Source organism: Budorcas taxicolor, chromosome 16, assembly GCF_023091745.1.
Source record: "Budorcas taxicolor isolate Tak-1 chromosome 16, Takin1.1, whole genome shotgun sequence".
Classification (NCBI taxonomy): domain Eukaryota; kingdom Metazoa; phylum Chordata; class Mammalia; order Artiodactyla; family Bovidae; genus Budorcas; species Budorcas taxicolor.
Window position 1 is genome coordinate 50,888,157 of NC_068925.1, and position 18,227 is coordinate 50,906,383.

Below are 18,227 nucleotides of genomic sequence, written 5' to 3' on the forward strand. Positions count from 1 at the left end.
GCAGGAGGAGAAGGGGGTGACAGAGGATGAGATAGTTAGATAGCATCACTGACTCAATGGACATGAGTTTGAGCAAGCTTCAGGAGATGGTGAAGGACAGGGAAGCCTGGCGTGCTGCAGTCCCTGGGCTCACAAAGGGTCAGACAGGACTTGATGACTGAACAACAGCAACAACAGGAGAAATCCAAAGAAATCCACGTCAAAACACACAGCAGCTAAACTCCTGAAGACTAAAGATAATGGAAACACTCTTGGAAGCAGCCAGAGAAAAATGGTACATTACCTGAAGGGAACCACCAATCAAATAATAAGATTTCTGATCTCAAACCCACAGAGGTGATGGAGAATGAACCAGCACCATATTTTTCAAGTGCTAAAAGAAAATGGCTAACTGTGAATTCTATATCCAGTGAAAATATCCTTTAGGGGTGATGGGGAAGTAAAGACATTCTCAAATGTTGGCAAACTAAGAGAATTTGTTGCTAGCAAACCTACCCTAAGAGAACTGCTAAGGTAAGTTCCTACAAAGAATGGCTTGGAACCCCAGAAAGGGCAAAAGAACGTGGGATTGAGTAAAAATAGCAGTAATCATATTAGACTATTCTCTTGAATTTCTGAAATCATTTTATGGTTGAAGAAAAAACAATTCTATTTAAAAGTTGGGTGGGTAAGGAGACCTAAATACACTTTACTCCAAGAGGAGTAAAATGTAATACCAGGAGGGGGTGGTGTTTACTCAGAGCAACCACTAAAAATCAATACACAGCCATAAATAAATATGGAATAAATAGAGATGGAACCCCCCAAAAACGTTCAAGTAACTTGCAAGAAGGGGTTACTGAAGCAGGATCATTTGCCCAATTCACAGCAAGTCAAATGCAGAGATGCTGAAGTTTGCAACCAAGAAAGGGTTTATTCACAAGGCAGCCAAGTGAGGAGATGGGAGAACCAGTCTCAGATTCCTCCCCCACCCCTCCCCACAAAGGCCAGGGGCTTGAGATATTTGTGGGATAAAGAAGTGGGGTGGTCTTAAGTGTGAGGAAAGGTGCCTGGAAAGGTTGTAACCAGAGCTCTGTGCAGGTGTATCTGAGTTACCTGCTTCCTCATGGGATGCATATTCAAAAATATCAGTGCTTAGCGGGATATGAGGGGGAGATATTGCCCCTCTGATGTCAAAAAGTTCTTTGTAGGACACCTACTCAGGCCTAATTTTAGGGTCAGTGGTCCCAACAAGTCTTAGCTGGCTCAACCTTGAATTAGACACAGCTGACTCAAAGCTCCTGGCAAACAAGTAAGGCAAATATCTTATAGTTTGGGCTACCTGAAGCTTGGAGGGCATGAAATTTGCAATATAATAATTAAGTGAAGGCAGGCTGCAAGCAGAGGGGTTTTTAACAAGCTCTAAGACAAAGCTCGATAATTTCTGCCAGTCATGTTTCTTTTAACTCTATGGGACATGGTTTCAAAGGTAAGAAAAAAATAAAGAGGAAACAAAACGATGAAACAGCAGACTTAAGATGGACCTTAAATGCAAACCACCTACATGTAACATCTACATATACCAATTATTATTTAAAAAATAGATTTTGGTGGATTTTTAAAAGTGGGATTCCCTGGTGACTCAGACGATAAAGAATCTGCCTTCAATGCGGGAGACCTGGGTTCCATCCCCGGTTCGGGAAGATCCCCTGAAGAAGGGAATGGCTACCCACTCCAGTATTCTTGCCTGGAGAATTCCATGGACAGAGGAGCCTGGTGGGCTAAAGTCTATGGGGTCTATGTGCTATCTTCCGATACACTGTATGCACGTTTCAAATATGACCTAGGTAATCTGAAGGTAAACGGATGGGAAAAGATATACCAGGCAAACATTAAATACACAAACACGCACAATTTAGGTAAATGGGTTTATTTCATTCAAGCAGAATTTCTTTAGTAAAATTTCCTAAAGGAAAGATTTCCTCTCCCCCTCTACTACCTCTCATTTCTTCCTTCCCCACCAACACATGGTGTTTGCCCTTCATTCTTTTTCCCATGTGCTTATAACCCCAGAAAACACATATTTACTTATGCCTGTACATACTAACCTGCTCAGGTATACATGCTAAAGTGTTATGGCTTTCTTTATCATAAAAGGGGGAATTCACTTTATAAAGATATCTCTATTATTTTCTACTTCTCTCCCAATAACATTTTGAGAGGGTTCCACACCATCAATGTGGAAACAATTCCTTCTATGCATAATTTATTCAAATGAGATTTTATTGATGGCCATTAACTCTGTCTCTAGTATTTACCCCCAAACAATGCTATAAACATCTTTGAAAGTAAACAGAAACATCACAATAATCAACCAGTGATTCTTAAACTGCCACTAGGAGGAGGACCTTCACAGAGCTGTAAACCGATGGCAATTTCTGCTCCTTCCTGAATCCTTCCACCCAGGCAAGGGTTTCCACCTCACTCAGCTGCCTGTCCCGGGTTTAGGCAGACTGTAAACCCTGTGGTGCTATCTCAGAGGAGGATTTCGTGACCTCAGAACAGCACAGCATTCCTGCTTGTTTCCCCTCTCAGCCCCGACAGACATAAGACACATGTTTAAAATGCAGGTTCCAGGTTCTGGGCAGGAGCCCTGGGCCCTTGCTTTGGGCACAAACTCTACGTAAGGACACTCAACTCATAACCCAGGGCTTTCTCAGGAGAAAGGGGGCCAGGAGATGGAACTACTGAAAAGAGATTCCCTACCAGGGTCAGAAATTTTTCTGGTGCCCCGAGAATGAACCAAGCCTGACATGGCCAAACATTGCACCATCTTGTCTTTTATTGAACATCCTGAGGATGCCACACAGTGAACTCACATCCCACCTATAGTGCTGCCCTGGACTCAGGGCCCCTCAGAAGCATCTTCTCTGAACCACAGTTGTCCCAAACTCCTTGAAGTCTGCAGAGGTGACCCACATCTGCTTGAAGCTGCTCAGGGAAGTGACGATGGAGGCACCAATCCACGTGGAGAACCAGCGGTCGGGTGGTGCCGTGATCTTGATGGGGGTCCCCTTGGTGGCCAGCTGCTCCAGCTCCCTTAGAAGCCGGTCGTCCAGCCCCTGGAAGAGCGTGGTGCCACCGGACAGCACAATCTCCCCATAGAGGGTCTTCTGGATGTCAGCGTCACATTTGGTGATGCTGCAGGAGACCATCTTGGACAGGCCCGGGTTCTGGACACCCAGCTGCTCAGGTGAGAACAGGGCCTCGGGTGCCTGGTACAGCTGGTCCCCGATGGGAACGATGTTGCCATCAGGCAGCTTGTACTCGCGGAGGACCTCCTCCGGCCTCCGGCCCAGCTCTTTCTCCGGCTCCAGGGCCACATAACACAGCTTCTCCTTGATGTCGTCCACCAGGGCTTTGTCCAGCACACACGGGAAGGTCCTCCCGCTGGCCAGCAGCAGCCGGGTGAGGTGCTCCGTGATGTCCCTCCCTGCCACATAGAGCTTGGTGACAGCATGGGGCAGGGAGTAGCCCTCAAAGATAGGGACAGTGCAGGTAACCCCATCCCCACTGTCCACCACCAGGCCTGTGACGCAGGCCGAGGCATAGAGGGCCAGCACGGCCTGGTCTGACAGGTAGAAGGCAGGCACATCGAAGCTCTCAAACATCAACTCGGCCATCTTCTCCCGGGTCTCCCTGGGGTTCAGTGAGGGCTCTGTCATGAGCACCGGCTGGTCATTGGCCTTGACTCCCAGCTCCCACTCAAACAGGTGCTTCCAGAGCTTCTCCATGTCTTCCCAGCCTGTGATCAAGCCACGCTCGATGGGGTAGTGCAGGTGAAGGATCTCGTGCCTGTGCAGGGCCTCTTCCCCTACAAAGTACTTCTTCTGGTTGGCCCCCGTCAAAGGCGTCTTAAACTTGGGGTGTCCCACGACAGAGCTGACAACGTGGCGGGGGCCAATCTCTCCAGACAGTCCTGCCTTGCAAAGCCCAGATCCATTGTCGAAAATCACTGCTGGGCAGTCTAATACGTGCGGGTCAAACATGCCTGCAGCATCCTCGTCTGCGCTCCCCCCAAATAAGCTGGAAGCCCCTCAGACCACTTTGTGACATACGAGGCTCCTCTGGAAGTTTCGAGGCACAGGATTCCACGGTCTTGGGGGGTCTCCCAGGCAGGGCTAGCAGAAGGCCGGTCCCAGAGAACTCTCCATCCCCACCTCGCAGAGCTACTCTCCTCTCAGGAAGCCTGGCTGCTGAGGCCTTTTCAGGGATGACGGCCCATATGTAACAATCCAGCCAAGGTAACGATTGTCCTCGGCCAACATCAGAGGGCCTTTCGGGGTGGGGGCCCAGAGTCTCTGCACACACCTTCCCTGCCTCAACTGGTGAGACTCCAGACAGGAAGGCTAGCCATTCTTGCAGATCTATGACCCGCTGGCCTTAGAGCCAGTGGAGCAGCCCAGCCAGGGCCAGCCCATAAAACTGGTGTCTCTGGCCCTCTGTCTGGAGGGAGCTGCTGTCTGGAGGGTGACAGACACACTTCTCTTTGATAAAGGGGATGGCCAAGCACCTGGCACAGGTCCAGGTGGGAGGGGCAATGCCCAAGACTCCAATACCGCAGGCACTCAGTATGTACTTTTGGAATTCAGACTCTTCCAGGAAGCTCTTGGAGATTTCTTTTTTCTTTGCCCCGTGAGCCCTGACCCTGTTTCACAGGGTAGCTGCTAAGCAGAGGCCTCTGGGCCTAATAGCTCTCTTTCCAGGCACATGTGGCCATGCTCTAGTTTGATGTCAGGGCCCCTCCTTGCCCTCTGCAGCCCCAGAAGCACTGTCACAAACAATATCTAGTGGTTGAGATGTTGGGAATCCATTGAGCTGTGAAGACAGATGTCTGAGGTTTCATGGCCAGGCAGCCCTGATCAGAGCCTGAGACATCTCTGTTAGTGAGTGGTCTGTGACATAGTTGGCCAAGCCCACTGAAGCATGGTCAGAAGTGACCAGGTCATCGAGGCTGGCAAGGCTGCAGGTTTAGCCAAGCCCACGAGCGGCTGGATGGGGGCCACCTGCTCCCATAGCCCCAAGCTCACACCCTGGGCTGGTTCCAGCTGGGAGAACAATCTGGAATGGAGCACAGACCTGGAACCCAGGGTTGAATTTTTCTTGATGAGGGTGGAGCCAGTCTTGGTGAACAGGATGCTGACTTGACATTCTGTCACTTCCACAATCACCGCCCCTCTCCCCTCTGCAAGTTCCTTCCCCTTTCAGAATGCTCTCCCAGGGGACCACCGCCCTTCCAGACCCCCACATCCATGGGTGGCCCTCTCTATGTGTCTTGCTGACCCTTCTAAGTGAAGCAAAAGTGAAAGTCGCTCAGTCGTGTCCAACTCTTTGCGACCCCATGGACTATACAGTCTGTGGAATTCTCCAGGCCAGAATACAAGAGTGGGTAGCCTTTCCCTTCTTCAGGGGGTCTTCCCCACCCAGGGATCAAACCCAAGTCCCCCACATTGCAGGTGAATTCTTTACCAGCTGAGCCATAAGGAAAGCACCCTTCCTGCCACCGCCACCAGCAAAAAGGGAATAGGTGCTAGACATGTAGTGTTGATGTACAGTGTGGGTGTGTGCTGTAGACGCATTGTGTAGACCAGCTTTGTGGGCGCCCCAGTGCTGAGCCTGGGAGGGATCAATAGAGACTTAGTGTCACTGAGATTCTCCCCTGAGGACAGAATCACATACACGCGGGGTTGATGGTGGGTGATGCCCTGCCCCCAGCCACACAGCCCAGAACTGCGGGGACCTCAAAGATGCAGGCTCTGATGTTGAGGGAGCCTGTGTGCATGGAGGCTGCTGGGCTGAGAATGGTCAGAGAATGCAGTGTCTTGGGGATTCCAGCCTGCTTGAGTCACAAAGCCCTGTGCACTCGGGTTCTCAGGCTTTGCTAGAACTTTCCCATTGTTGCCAAACACTCCATGCTGAATCAGGAATGTGACCTCAAGATTTCTAGATTTTGGCCCTAAAAGTGGCCCACATGGGTGGTGATATAAGCATGATGTGTGCAGAGGTCAAATGCCAAGACTGAGCTGTGTCCTGGGGGCCCAGGGCTGGCTGAGATGTGGGCATTTGTGGGGGAACAGAGCTGGGGAGGACAAATGCTCATGAGAGCTTGGACTGACCAGCTGGGTGGTGGTGTTCTGAGGATGTATGACAAGCATGATGCATAGCGATGCCCAGGCCAGTGCTCCATCCTGGTTCAGATCCACAGACACACACCGCACTGCCCCCACCACCTCCAAAGGCCCAGTGTGCACGATGATGGCCTGCCTGGCAGGTCCAGGCCCTCCCACCAGTGCCAGGCAGGTGGCACTGGTGCCAGACCTGTAGCGGGCAGTGCTACATCCCTCCATCACCTCTGCCCATCCCGGACAAACTCAGACCCTCAAGGAGAGAGCTGTGAAGGCTGGGTCGGCCGTCGAAGCTGTGTCACCAAGTGAAGCTGTCTAAGGAGATCCAGGACCCCGTTTCCTAAATGTTTTCCCTCCCCACTCCCCCAACCCTGGCTGGGCCTGAGAGTCAAACAGCCCTCCTCCCTGGACCTGAGACTCTCTCACTCCTGACCACCCACGATGGTCATGACAATTGGGGGCCACATGCCTTGCAGAGTGGACCCCTGCAGTACTCGCCTCTGTGCATGTGACTGAAAGGACCACAGCAGGAACTCAGCTCCCCTGTTGCACTCCTGGATGTGCTGTTTCAGCGGTCCCAGGCTCTGGGAAGGCTTCTGTCTCCACCGTTGAAAGTGTCTGACCTGCTGACAGATTGTCCATCACCTGGAGAGAGGCAGGAAGACCCCACTGCCAAGAAGCAGGCTACTCTCTGGGGGGTGACACCATGTGGTCACTGGGAAAACCAGAGGGTTTATGAGCTACGTGATGCTCTGCTGGTTTCAAGCTCCCCTCCAGACAGAAATTCCAACTCATGCTGCTCAGGTGCCCAGAAGCCTCCATCAAGCCCTCCTTCCTCCTCTCTGTCTGCCGCCCATCCCTCCAGCCCCCTGGTCTGGATGTCAGGGAGGGGCCATGGGTATCTTGGTGCACATGTCCTCATGGATGGCCACAGCTATCTCAGCCCCTTCAGTGGCTGCAACGCTCTGAGCAGTCACTGTGGGGTTGGGTTTGATATTAATCCCAAATGGTGCCCCTCTTCCAGCTCCAGTCAGAAGCCTCTGTCCAGGGCCGCCCTGTCCCCAACCCGTGCCAGCCATGCCTCATAAATCACTTGACTGAGTTTACGGGAGAACCAGCCATGACTCCATCTCCCTCTGCGAGGCAAGACTCACACCATGGTGACTCTGTAGGGCACACTTCCATCCTGTGAAGGAAAGCTTGCTCTGGTTTCTGCCCCAGTGGTCACACCCAGTAGCAGCCCCCCAGCCCCCACATGGCCCATGCCCTCAATGGGAGTTGGACAGCAACTGGGCAGCCTTGGGCAGTTGCCAGGCATTAGACCTTGGGAATGGCTAACCCTGGATCTGCTGGGCACCCTGCTGCTCACTGCCCTGGCTACTGAGCCTAGGCCAGCTGAGCCCTGGGCCAGGGCCCCTGTCTGTCCTGTCATCCCTCATTTCTTCTGTCACCAGTGCCCAGAGCCTTAGCCAATTAGTGACCAGAAGACTGAGCTCATTAGAGCTGGCTGACATCTGGTGGCCAGACCCTGCTTGCTGAAGGTCTGGACCAGGGTCAGCTGCCAGCCTGAAGGAACAGGAGGATTCTGTAGATGGCAAGACAGTCACTGCTTATGCGAGAAAAAGGATGGTGGATGTGTTGGAGGGAGCTTGTGGGAGTACAGCCCCCTGCCCAAGGATGACTTCTCTTCCACCGCTCTGTCCCAGGCATTCCCAGAGGAGCCCAGAGACCCAGGCACTCTTCCTGGGAGACTAGTCCCTTTGAATCTCTTAGATGGAAATTGTACCACCTATCCACCCATCCGTTTTTCCATCCACCATCCATCCATCCATCCATCTACCCACCCACCCACCCATCCATTCATTCACCTACTCACCTACCCATTCATCCATTTATCCATCCATCTACCCACTCACTCACCCACCCATTCATCCAATTCACGATCCACTCTTCATCCATCTATCCATTCACCTACCCCATCCACCATCCATCTACCCACCAACCCTTTCACCAATCCACCCACTCATTCACCAGCTCCATCCATTCATCCACCCAGTCTCCTGCTTAATTATCTTCCCTCCTCCACTCCCTCCTGCCCTTCCACCCACCTTCCCTTTCTTAGTAGTTGAGCTGTGCATCCAGTCTTGCTGTCCACCTCCTTTCTTGGTGAACTTTGAGCTGCAGTATGGCACCCAGGAGTCCTGTCTGCTCTGTCGTTCTCTTCAAGCCAGCTGGGAAAGGAACAACACCCTAGATCACTCCTCTCAGACTCCCATGAGGCTGGCTCACTAACCTGGACTGGACGTCAGTCACATGGCACTAAAGAAAGCCAGTATTGGTGGAGCAGTAAGAAGGAACTGGCCCCGAGCTGATATGCTCTGAGGACCTTAAGTAAAGCAGCCCTTGGTGGGGTTGTCCACTTCAGCATGGCTTAGTGGAGACCCCACTAAGTGGTCAAGTGAGACAGATCTGTTTAGGGGAGAGGAAGTCTGAGGCCAGACCACCAATTACCCCCACCACTGCTTTTTGTCCCTGGGTCAGGAAGACCCCTTGGAGAGGGAAATGGCAACCCACTCTCTCCAGTGTTCTTGCCTGGGAAAGCCCATAGACGGAGAAGCCTGGTAGGCTACAGTCCATGGGGTTGCAAAGAGTCGGACACGACTGAGTGACTAACTCTTTCTGCTTTTTGCCCTTCACTTTTATGGATCCCTGGTCCTGAGCACTTAATATTTTTTTAAAATCTTGAAATGGGATGGATGGTTAGGTAGATGATGGATAGGTGGGTGGGTGGATGGATAGATGGACAGAAAATTTGGGAAACACAAGAAAAGCATTGCAAAGCAGATATTAAGTACAAGTGACCCCACTTTGCTCATCTCTTGGAATGCTCCTTGGGATTTTTTGATTTCAAAGTCCAAGGAGGACGCGCTGTACCTGTGTCCGACTGCCCACTCTCTCACATGATGCCTTGCCCGACTGTCCTGCGTGGTCTGTATCCTGCACATCCTGCCGGTGTGCTGGAGTTCTCGCAGAGCTGCTTCTGTGGGGTCTGTGCTTCCCCGCTGGGACCCTTAGGCTTCCGTCCCTCTCAGCCTGCCTACCTTACTTTCCCTGGCCACAACTGCTCAGGCCAACCCAGCAGCTTTCATCAGAGCCCTGGGGAGGGGCCAAGCAGAGCCCCCACATCCAGAGCCCATGAAGGGCTCTTGGGTGGTGGGGTTTCTCTCACATTTCAGGGGCTCTTGGTCATGCGTTGAACTGGGGGTGCTGTTGGCTCAGGAGCCAAGTGCCCCAGGGCTATGGGAGAGTATCTGAGATTGGTCACTCATCACCAGTCATAGTGGGACCCTGTGGGTGTGTCCACAGCTCCAAAGGCAAGGGCTTTCCTCGTTCATCACTCATCTAGGTGGAGGTGGGCAGTGATGATGGGAGAATGTGGAGGGACCTCAGACTTCACCTGAGGCAGCTCCCCTCCCCTTCTAGGTGGGGTCTCCAGAGCACCCCCCACCCTCCACCCAGGGCAGAGCCAGCAGCAGTCTCTCTGAGGATCAGAACCAGCCTCCAGACTCTTCAGTGGAGGCCAGCCTGGTCAGATTCCCTGCAGAGGCGCCCTGTGTGACCACAGTCTCCTGCTGGTGCTCCTAGCCCAGCACCACCAGCATTTCTGCAGGGGCTCCCAGGGGCCAGGTAGTCTGGGGTCCCCACCTGGAAGACAGGCAAGAGCCTGGAACTTCAGCCACCTCTAGTTGCAGGTGCAGGAGGTGGCAGGGGAGAACTGCTCTGGCTGCTGGCCTCCTGCACCCTAGTCCCCCACCCCTGCACTCCAGCCCTGGCCCCCGATGTCTGCACTTCTCCTACTCCCCTTTCTAATCGTCTCCCTACTCAACCGTATTGTCACCTCCTGTTTGCTGCTGTGACAGGTCACTGATCATGTCCTTCCAAAGTAACAACTGGCCTCTTCATGTAGGTGGGAGTGTTGGGTGGAGAGTTTACCATCAGGCTGCATTATCTCCACATTTACTCCTGAGCATGGTGGAGACCTGTGGCTGGCGGGCAGTGAACCTGGGGTCGCACGGAGACTGGCTGGCCCATCGAGCCTTGTAAGTGTCTAGACTGCTGATGCCCTGAAACAAATTGCAGCCTCAGAGGACATGTACCTCTGTGTCCAGCAGGAGGGGACCAGTCCCCACCTGGCAGGAGACACAGAGAGGTGGACCCTCACCTGGGACAGGTGTGGCTGGAACTCCAAGACTGAGGTTTTGGGGACCCACATTCTGGATCCAGCAGGACAGCCCCCACACCTCCCTGCAACAGATCCAGGGCTCTTCAAGGAACCCACAGATCTCAGCAGATCTGGAAGGCAACCTTTCCTGATAGGGGTGTCAGTTGCGTGTTGGCCATCTGAAACACTGAGTGGCCCAAGCCCACATCTCAGGAGTGCGGACACGGTTTTGCTGGCCTTCCTGGTGTAGACCAGGGTGGTCCAGAGGCCCAGCACTGCCACCAGGGCAGGGTGGGGGGCGATGCAGCCCTCACAGCTCAGTGGCCATGACTGAATACCCCAGGCTGGACAGCTCCCACAGCAGACACCTACTCCACACAGCCTGGAAGTTGGACATCCAAGATCCAGTCGGGTCCAGCTTCCCAGGCTCCTGCTGTGTCTCCATGGGGCCGAGAAGGCTGACTCTGGGGTCTCTTCCTGTTCTTCTAAGGGCACTAATCCATCCTGGGTCCCCACCCTCTTGACCTTACCTCGCCCTAATTGCCTCCCAAAGGCTCTGCCTCCAAATACCATTGCACTGGGAGTCAGAGCTTCCACATAGGAACTGGGGGGACACATTCATCCAATAGTAGGGGCCGTCCTGTCCCTCCCGCCACAGAAGGGAGCAGGAGCATTGCTCTGCGGGCAAGGTCACTGGGGCCTAAGCCATCAGTGACTCAGCCCGCACAGCCTTCTGGCAGGTTCATCTCACTACAGGGCAGGTGGGAGTTGCCTCCATCCTGGACAGAGGAGGGTGAGAGAGAGGCCTGAATGTGCTGAGATGCAAGAGTCTCTGCTCAGGAGGCCAGAGGGGAGTGGGGAAGGGGAAGAGGAGGCAGCCAGAGGGGAGGACAGCAGTGGAGGGGGCTGGGGCAGTCAGGAGCCTCACCCACCTCCAGAGGAACCACAGACAGGCTTTTGGGGAGAGCTGTTGCCTCTCCTCCTGGACTTGGAAACCTCAGGGCCCCAACGTGTCCCCTTCCAGATGATGCATATTCTTGGAGGGGGCCATGGCCTTGCAACCATTAGAAGCAGCAGAGGTGGGCAGATCAGAGACAGCCTTGGAACCAGTCTCTGGTCATGGCTTGGCAAGCCCAAGAGGCTCCTTCGGCTGGGGTAGGAGAGTGATGGCCTCATCGTGTCCTCTGTTCCTTTTGCTTTCATTCTTTCGGCTTTGCTCTAAAGGCAACAAGCCACTGATGGAAGCATTGAGGCGATGGACATTATAGTGTGACAGAGGAAGACCCCTCCTCACATCCCCTCCCCACGATGTGAAGTGACGACGTGTGTGCTCAGTCATAGCCGAATCTTTGCAACCCCACGGACTGTAACCCGCCAGGCTCTTCTGTCCATGGAATTTCTTGGAGTGGAAATATACTGGAGTGTGTTGCCAATTCCTTCCCCATCCAGGGATCGAACCCATGTCTCCTGCATCTCCTGAACTGGCAGGCTGATTCTTTATTGCTGAGCCCCCTGGGAAGGACTCACCCCCACCAATCCAGATGCTTCTCCAAATGTGGCCACAGTCACTGCTGGGTCCAAATCTTCCAGATGTTTTCCAGGCACAAGTGCATCTGGAAACACCCAGAAATAGGCTTTTTCTGGAAAACAGATGCAGCCACACACACCATTCTGCCCTCCCCTGGGGAGTGTTGTGCCCTTGTCCCCAAGCCTGAGGAGCATGGCCTTGACCTTCCCAGCGCTGCTTAGTGACCTGTCATCCGAATGACCGAATTCCTCCAAACGATCTCTAACGAGGCTTTCCCATTTAAGAATTTTTCAGTTATTGACGTTTTTCAGATTTTAAAAAAACTATCATAAATGCAGTCTCAGTCATTCCCCACACACCCCTCTCCATCCCCGTGGTGTGGTCAAGGATTGGACACTAACTTGGAACCACACAGGGACAATTGCACATGTTTACAATGTGGGGGGGGAAGCTGCCAGGGTCGGAAGCCCCATTTTTTAGATTTAATTTTTATTTTATATTGGAATAGAGTTGATTTACCATGTTCTGTTAGTTTCAGGTGCACAGCAAAGTGATTCGGTTACCCATATACACACATTCTTTTCCATTATAGGTTATTACAGAATATTGAATAGTGTTCTCTGTGCTCTAAAACAGGTCCTTGTTGATTATCTATTTTATATATAGTAGTGTGTCTATGCTAATCCCAAACACCTGGTTTATCCCCCCACCCATCCCAAATGGGCTTCCCTGGTGGCTCAGAGGTTAAAGTGTCTGCCTGCAATGCAGGAGACCTGGGTTCGATCCCCGGGTTGGGAAGATCCCCTGGAGAAGGAAATGGCAACCCACTCCAGTATTCTTACCTGGAGAATCCCATGGACAGAGGAGCCTGGTGGACTACGGCCCACAGGGTCGCAAAGAGTCGGACATGACTGAGCGACTTCACTTTCACTTTCACTTCATCCCAAATGGTAACCATAAGTTTGTTTGCTGTGTCTGTGAGTCTGTTTCTGTTTTGTAAATAAGTTCATTCATATCATATTTTTAGAGTCCATATATAAGGGATGTCACATGGTGTTTGTCTTTCTCTGACCAATTGACTTCACTTAGTGTGACAGTGTCTAGGTCCTTCCATGCTGCTGCGAATCATATTATTTCATTCTTTTCAATGGCTGAGTAATACTCCATTGTGTATATACCACATTTTCTTTCGCCATTCATTCAGCTCTCGATGGGCATTTAGGAAAAGACTCAAACCAATAAAATTAGAAATGAAAAAAAAGTTACAACTGACACCACAGAAATACAAAGGATCGTAAGAAACTACTGTTGCTACTGGCAACTCTATGCCAGTAAAGTGAACAGCCTGGAAGGAAAGGACAAGTTCTGAGGCACCATTTCTGAAGGACGATGGAGCGAGTCCTGAAGGGTCGCTCTCCTGTCCAGGTGCTGGAAAGCTGCCACGTGGAAAATCAGAGGCAGGGCATGCTTGGATCGGCAGCTCCTGCCAGGCAGTCTCCTGGAGCTGCAGGGAAAAAGGGCCACACCCGAAGGCCTTTCACAACACACACGTCTTGCCTCGCAGCCCCAGGGCCTGGAATCTGGGCGTGGCTCACCCGGAGCCACAGCTTGGGCCCTCATCACATGGCCATTCAGCTGCCAGCCAGGCTGTGGTCACATCTGAAGGGTGGATGGGGAGGTGAGAAGGGCTCCAGCTCCCAGTTCACCATGTAGTCGTCAGCAGGCCTCAGACCATCACCTGGGCCCCCTCCCAAGAAGCCTCATGACACAGCAGCTGGATTCTCTTACTGAAGCAGTTGGGGGTGGTCATCCAGGACGGAATCATCCTCTTTAAGCTGATCTCAGGGTGATGTCTCATCACGACCCCTGCTGTTCCTGTTGGTCAGAGTGAGTCAGCCCAGGGCAAAGCAAGGAGGGGTGCCTAGAGAAGGAGTCACTGAGGGCCATCTTGGAGGCTGCCCTCCTGGGCACCCACCGGAGCACCAGGACTGGAGGGAAGGTCACCGGCTGGCAGTGCAGACCCACTCAGCTCAGCAGAGATGCTGCCTTCTGCTGGCCACTCAGGGCACTAATGGAGTTTAATGGAAAGCAGTGCATGGCTGTTTTGGGAGACCGGGGGACACAGTCAACCAGAAGGAGCACCCCGGCTGGGCACAGCCTCTTCTGGACCCCTCCCTGGCAGCATAGCTTGTGTAAAACACTAACACGGCCGCTTCTTATTGCTTCAGAATGCTCCTTCCTGATCTAGGACATCCCGGGGGACCTAGGGTGACATCTTTCCCTCCACACCCCACCCCACCCCCTGCTTCCTGACCCTGGAGTCTCTGAGCTGCCTGGCACCCCCTCACCCACGTGGCCCTCAGACAAGGGGTCTCTCGCCCCCTGCCGGTGCCCTACTGGAACCGCCCATAGAGAGATCTGGGGCGGTGGGGGTGGCGGGGGCGGGGCTGGGGCGCGGGAACAAAGGAGGCTTGTCAGCTTCATGCAGGCAGGACACCAGGGGGGAGGGGAAAAAAATCAATGTTTGCTAAATAGGGGGAAAAAAAATCACCCTGACTCAGTGGGGACAAGGTTTATTTTCAAGTGTATTAAAGTGATTACCCAGAGGAAAAGCGGAGCAAATGAACAAGCGTGCAGAGTGGTGAGTCGCTCGTTTTCCCGAAGAGCTCGGAAGAGCAGGCTCTGTGCGAGCCCCCCGCCCAGGCCGGACACAGCCAAGCTTTCGGTTTTAAATAGTTTATAACATTTCAGAGGCAGCGTCTAAGTGGGGGCCGTCCCTGGAGAGGCCCGGCAGACCTCTGCATTTAGCCAGTGATAAATAACCCGGAGCGCACAGGGCCCGGAAGGATCCCAGATTTAATTCAAATAATTTAAAATCTAATGTTGAAAGAGCTCTTTGCATTCATGGGCCGTGCGCATTTCCAGCTGGAGAAAGAAAAGGCTTTGTGTTCCGGGTGGGGGCAGGGTGACAGGCTGGAGCCCGAAGTTTGGGACTAACCTTTTTACCATGTGCTGCTTCCAGCCCGCTCACCAGCATTTTTCATACTATAAGTGGCATCGGTGCTGAAGCCAGACAAGGGGGGAACACGATTTATCCTCTCCTGGAGTTTTGACTCCAGGTGAAAGGATTTTTGTCCATGGTGAGGTTGCTTCCTCACAAGCCCCTTCTCTGACGATGCTCGTCCCTCCCCACAGCTCATATTTCTAGATGGAAGCATCTTGATGCAGTCGCGGTCCCCCACGCCACCCCTGCGAATCCTCTGGGGCCTCATGGCATGGTCCCTGTCACGGTAGGAGGCTGAGGCCCATTTGTGGAGGGAGCTCCCACTCCGCATCACCCCCAGCCAGCCTCACCCACACATCAGGAAGACAGCCAGGGCCACCAGGAGATGATCCCAAGAGGCTGGATAGGTGGCTGAGACTGGCCAGAGAACCCACGCTCCGTTCTGAAGGATGTGCGAACAGTGTGTTGTGTCAATGTTGGCCCAAGATTCAAGGCCACCCAGAACCTCAGAATATGACTGTTTGGAAATAGGCTCTCTGCAGATGCAATCAGATCATCTTGGGTTAGAATGGACCCGAATTCCAATGATTGATGTCCTCGGAAGTAGGAAAACCAGAGACACACAAGGAGAGACGCATGATGACCGAAGCAGGGGTGACATGTCTACAAGCTGAGGACTGTGACCCCACCAGATGCTAGGAAAGGCCTGAGGCAGGTAGTCCCTCAGAGCCTCCAGAAGTACCCAGCCCTGACCACAGCTGGATTCAGAATTCCAGCCTCCAGACTGTGAGAGAGCAGATTTCTATTGTTTTAAGCCCCTGCCCCCACATTTTGGTGTTTTGTTACAAGTCCGGGGAAGATTCACAGGATGATGTCAGAGGTCTGAGTTGTGTAGCAATTGTGTAGTTGTGTAGTTACAACACGCCTCCATCTGTTGGCGTTACATAAACACAGGTGCCAATCCAGGAGACACAAGAGATGCAGGTTCGATTCCTGGGTAGGGAAGATCCCCTGGAGGAGGAAATGGCAACCCACTCCAGGATTCTTGCCTGGGAAATCCTGTGGACAGAGGAGCCTGGAGGGCTACAGTCCAAGGGGTCGCACGGAATCGAACATGACTGAGCACACACGCACACAGGTGTCATGACTGGTGATAAAAAGCATCCCCTATGTGAGCTGCAGTCTTTCCAGGAGCTGTTTGGAAGTGGCTGCAGGCACCCGGAGCCAATGGACACATTTCTCAGCAGCTTTCCCACAGTCTCAGAATGTCATGGGGAGAAAACACTCACCAGCTTGCCTTTCTAAAGTGACCCATTTCCCCAGTCCTGACTTACCTTTCTTTTTCTATTAAGAGAATCTATGGGAACTTCTCTTAAAAGGTACCCAAAAGGCACCCTCTCCTGTCAGAATTCATCTCTGGCTTGGGTGGCAGAGGCCCTGGAGCAGCTTGGAGGCACTCTCAGGAGAGGGAGGTAGTCCCCCCAACCCGTCTCAGTCCCACGTCACATCTCACTGTCTCCCAGCAGTGTCAGACTCTAGGCAACCAGCCACACAGATCTAGGCTGCCAGGGACTCAGACAAGACTTCTGTAGAAATAAACATTATGGGCCCTTCAAGAGGGAGACCCTGGCTGTTTCTTATGCTCTAGCTTTCATTGTGACGGCACCCGTGGCAGCCCTGGCAGACGCAGGAGCGATGGCACTGACTGATAGAGCTGGCCAGGTGGGTCAAGGTTGCCAAATGGTCCCCTGGCTAGACATGTGGGGTTTGACAGCTTGCCCAACCAGCTGGTGAATAAGTCAGTCAGCCAGGGCTTCTGCTTCAACATCCTGTGCGTGGGAGAGACAGGTTTGGGCAAGTCCACCCTCATGGATACCCTGTTCACCAAGGTTGAGGGGGAGCCAGCCACCCACACACGGCCGGGTGTCCAGCTCCAGTCCAATACCTATGACCTTCAAGAGAGCAACATGGGGCTAAAGCTGCCAGTTGTTAACATGGTGGGCTTCAGGGACCAGATCAACAAGGAGGACAGCTACGAGCCCATCGTGGAATTCATCGAGGCCCAGTCTGAGGCCTACCTGTAGGAGGAGCTGAAGATCTGCAGGGCACTGAACACCTACCATGACTCTCACATCCATGCCTGCTTGTACTTCATTGCCGCCAAGGGTCATTCCTTGAAGTCTCTGGACCTAGTGACTCTGAAGAAGCTGGACAGTAAGGGGAACATCATCCCCTTCGTCATCAAATCAGATGCCATTTCTAAGAGTGAGCTAACCAAGTTCAAAATCAAAATCACCAGCAAGCTTGTCAGCAACAGAGTCGAGATCTACCAATTCCCTACAGATGACAAGTCAGCAGCAGAGATCAACAGAACCATGAACACCCACCTGCCATTTGCTGTCATGGGCAGCACAAAAGAAATGAAGATAGCTAAGAAGATGATGAAAGTGTGGTGGTATCCCTGGGGCCCGGTGCAAGTTGAAAATGAAGCCCACTGTGACTTTGTGAAGCTGCAGGATATGCTGATCTGAGTCAACATGGAGGATCTCCAGGAGCAGACCCCCGGCCTGCGCTGTGAGCTGTAGCGCCGCTGTAAGCTGGAGGAGATGGGCTTCAGGGACACCGACCCTGGCGGCAAACCGTTCAGTTTATAGCAGACATGTGAGGCCAAAATGAATGAGTTGCTAGAGGCGCTCCAAAAAAAAGAAGAGGAGATGAGACAGATTTTCGTCCAGATGGTCAAAGAGAAAGAAGCTGAACTTAAAGAGACAGAGACAGAGCTGCATTAGAAGCTTGACCGTCTGAAGAAACTACACCAGGATGGGAAGAAGAAGCTGGAGGATAAGAAGAAATCCCTGGATGACAAAGTGGATGCTGTCAAACAGAGAAGGATGACAGCCAAGCTGCTCCAGTTCCAGGGCTCCCAGGTTGGAGGCTCACAGACTCTGAAAAGAGACAAAGAGAAGAAAAACTTTTAATAATCTTGTCTTCAGCAGCTGCACTAAGTCTAAAGGAGAAGACTACCATTATAGAAGAGTTAGGGTTCCATATTGTCTCAAACCAGAAACCGACCAATACCTTCTCCCTCCAAATTGTGTGCGCATGCACACACACACACACACGCACACACACACACACACACACACACACACACACTCGCTCTTTAACAAGTGTTCATGTGTCCAGGCAAGAAGCTGTCTTCCAACTTACATGGAATTTTAAATGGAAGTGTCTTGTCCTAATCTAATAAGGCAGGGAAAGATCCATCCGAGCGGGAGAATGGACCCAATGTAACCTCAGAGAGACAAC

At 52.5% G+C, this 18,227-nt stretch overlaps 1 protein-coding gene, 1 non-coding gene and 1 pseudogene across 2 annotated transcripts; 2 read left to right on the forward strand and 1 right to left on the reverse strand.

The window, feature by feature from the left end:
* Positions 1-2,894: 2,894 nt before the first annotated feature.
* Positions 2,895-4,028, reverse strand: ACTRT2 (actin related protein T2). Its single transcript, XM_052654235.1, has one exon. The coding sequence runs from the start codon at positions 4,026-4,028 to the stop codon at positions 2,895-2,897; it is 1,134 nt and encodes a 377-aa protein (XP_052510195.1).
* Positions 4,029-12,640: 8,612 nt separating this feature from the next.
* On the forward strand, positions 12,641-12,712 carry TRNAC-GCA (transfer RNA cysteine (anticodon GCA)). Its single transcript has one exon. It is a non-coding gene; the product is annotated as a tRNA-Cys (tRNA).
* Positions 12,713-16,613: 3,901 nt separating this feature from the next.
* Positions 16,614-17,896, forward strand: LOC128061492 (septin-6-like; annotated as a pseudogene).
* Positions 17,897-18,227: the final 331 nt, after the last annotated feature.